This window comes from Lontra canadensis, unplaced genomic scaffold (assembly GCF_010015895.1).
Source record: "Lontra canadensis isolate GAN:19392208 unplaced genomic scaffold, GSC_riverotter_1.0 scaffold1652, whole genome shotgun sequence".
Lineage (NCBI taxonomy): Eukaryota > Metazoa > Chordata > Mammalia > Carnivora > Mustelidae > Lontra > Lontra canadensis.
This window is the reverse complement of record NW_022632636.1, coordinates 6,787-9,724: the sequence shown is the minus strand read 5'-3', so window position 1 is coordinate 9,724 and position 2,938 is coordinate 6,787. Positions and strand designations below refer to the sequence as shown.

Here is a 2,938-nt window from a genome sequence, read left to right as displayed (position 1 = left end):
AATGCCTTTACTACATACTGTTCCGTATGCCGTGTGTGATTAAATAGTCCCCTACCTTCTTTGGGAATGGAATATGTCAGTGTTTCCTTCTTTCTCTGTGAAGAGCCAGATAGTAAATATTTTAGGCTTTGCAAGCCATACAGTCTATGTGGCAACTACCTCAATCTTCTGTTGTAGCCCAAGAGCAGCCATAGACAATAAGTAAACAAAGAATGTGGCTGTCTTCCAATAAGATGTATTTAGTCACTGAAATTCAAATTTCATATAGTTTTCACTTATCACAAAGTATTATTCTTCCTTCGATTTTTTTCAACATTTAAAAAATGCCAAAACTATTCTCAGCTCACAGGCTGTGCAGAAACAGTGGGCTAGGTTTGGCTTACCACAGGCTTAAAAAAATGGAAAGTCAATTATTCTTATAGTATTTGGTTTTCACCTTCTTACTGCTACTCTATTTTTTTCAACACTCTCAGACAGTGAATTGTCCTATAAAAAGTAGACCCACATTTCTGGGTTTCTTAGAACCTAGGGGGTCTCCTGAAGGGCAGCCCTTAATGTTGTCCTGAGGGTGAATTCCCTCAATACAACTTTGTATCTTTGCTCCAATTTCCTTTCCCACAGTATTGCCAGGTCTTGTCGCTTCCAGAGAAGGTCATTACAACCAGCTACTACCATTCATACTAAGCTATTCATTGGAGTGGCTTTTTTTTTTTTTTTTTAAGATTTTATTTATTCATTTGACAGAGATCACAAGTAGGCAGAGAGAGGCAGGCAGAGAGAGAGAGGAGGAAGCAGGCTCCCCACGGAGCAGAGAGCCCGATGTGGGGCTCGATCCCAGGATACTGGGATCATGACCTGAGCCAAAGGCAGAGGCTTTAACCCACTGAGCCACCCAGGCGCCCTTTTTTTTTTTTTTTTTTTTTGAGTGTTGTTTAGAATAGTCAAAGAACCCAAACCAACTCATTAATAGGACATTTGTTATAAAAATTATGGAATTCCTTAATAAATCCATGTAATTCTGTGTAGCCATTAGAAAGGATGAGGTCAACAGTATAGAACAATAGTGTAATATGATCATAGTTCATGTACTTAAACTGTGTAAAAAAACTTTTATTGGGGCGCCTGGGTGGCTCAGTGGGTTAAAGCCTCTGCCTTTGGCTCAGGTCATGATCCCGGGGTCCTGGGATCGAGCCCCGCATCGGGCTCTCTGCTCAGCAGGGAGCCTGCTTCCCTTCCTCTCTCTGCCTACCTGTGATCTCTGTCTGTCAAATAAATAAATAAAATCTTTAAAAAAAAACCAACAAAACTTTTATTGATCCTGAATTAGTCCAAATAAAAAACAAGTGCTCACCACTGTCCTAGAAAAACTTCTTATTCTCCAAAGTTTTCTAGTCTTCCCATTAAATCTTTGAAGCCACATTTAATGTCAGTCTAAATATACTTACAGATTTACTGAAAGACTAAAAATGGATTTAACCACCAGGTACCAAAAGAGTTTTAGACTCTATTTTTATAATCTATCCTGAATTTTCAGGTGTACAGCTTGAAGCTGGATATCATGTTCTGTTCAGTTTCAAGCTTTTGATACAGCAAAAAGTTGAAGTGTCCCACAGTTATGTTCCACAGACTTACAGAGAGCTTTAGCATATCAAGGATAAAGGTATTCCACTCCTGAAGGCAAATCAATTATGATGAAATGAACATCCTGTTCATAAATTACAAATTCAGGGCCAAAAAACTACATCCTAAGGCCCAACCATCCGTAGAAAACCATTTGTGCATACTGAACAGAAGCTATTGGAGACGCTAAACATTTAATCCACAGACTACCTCAGGAGTCAGATCTCTACAATTTGTAGTTAAAATATCCTCACCAATTCTCGCTCCCGCAAATTCTTCATTAGAAATGACAAACAATGGGGCACCTGGGTAGCTCAGTGGGTTAAGCCGCTGCCTTTGGCTCAGGTCATGATCTCAGAGTCCTGGGATCGAGCCCCTCATCGGGCTCTCTGCTCAGCAGGGAGCCTGCTTCCTCCTCTCTCTCTGCTTGCTTGTGATCTCTCTCTGTCAAATAAATAAATAAAATCTTAAAAAAAAAAAAAAAGAAATGACAAACAAGCAACTCTCAAAGTCCGCATGCTCAAAACCCACCACTTCCCAATACTTTCCTCATTATACACCAAACTTTATAGTATTCCCAGTATATGTCCTTTACTTAAAATATTTTTAGCACTATTTGTCAGATACTATTCTACATGCTTTATATTTACCTATTAAAATTTCATAACAACCTCTGAGGTAGGTGCTATTATTATCTCCATTTCGCAGATGAGGAAACTAACATGGGATATTTAAATTTATGTACCCATTTGGCTAATCCATAGTACTCAGAGACTTGGTGAAACATGAATCTAATTGTTGCTCTAAAGTTGAGTTTTAGATGAGATTAACATTTAGGTATACTTTTTTCTTTTTTTAAAGATTTTATTTATTTATTTTACAGACAGAGATCACAAGTAGGCAGAGAGGCAGGCAGAGAGAGGGGAGGCAGGAGAAGCAGGTTCCCTGCCGAGCAGAAAGCCCTATCCCAGGACCCTGGGATCATGACCTGCGCTGAAGGCAGATGCTTTAACCCACTGAGCCACCCAGGCGCCCCACGTTTAGGTATACTTAAGTAAAAACTGATGACCCTCCATAATCTGGGTGGGCCCCATCCAGTCAGTTGAAAGCATTAAAAGAAAAAAAGATCAAGGTGTTGTCCTCCATACTCCCTATCCCCACCCCCCACCCGCAAGTAGAAGGAATTCTGCTTCTACATTGCTTTCAGTCCTGAGTTACAACATCAACTATTCCCTGGGTCTACAGTCTGCTGGCTTACACTGCAAGATTACAGACTTGCCAACCATGACAATCCCATAGAACAATTCCTTAAATCTCC

At 40.0% G+C, this 2,938-nt stretch overlaps 1 protein-coding gene across 1 annotated transcript in view; it reads right to left on the bottom strand.

Moving 5' to 3' along the window:
* Positions 1-1,648: 1,648 nt before the first annotated feature.
* Positions 1,649-2,938, bottom strand: part of LOC116863567 (serine/threonine-protein kinase greatwall-like) — a 4,500-nt gene continuing 3,210 nt past the window's right edge. Inside the window, exon 3 of the mRNA XM_032850993.1 lies at positions 1,649-1,668. Coding sequence (XP_032706884.1) covers positions 1,649-1,668 — 20 coding nt within the window. The remainder of the gene's footprint in view (positions 1,669-2,938) is intronic.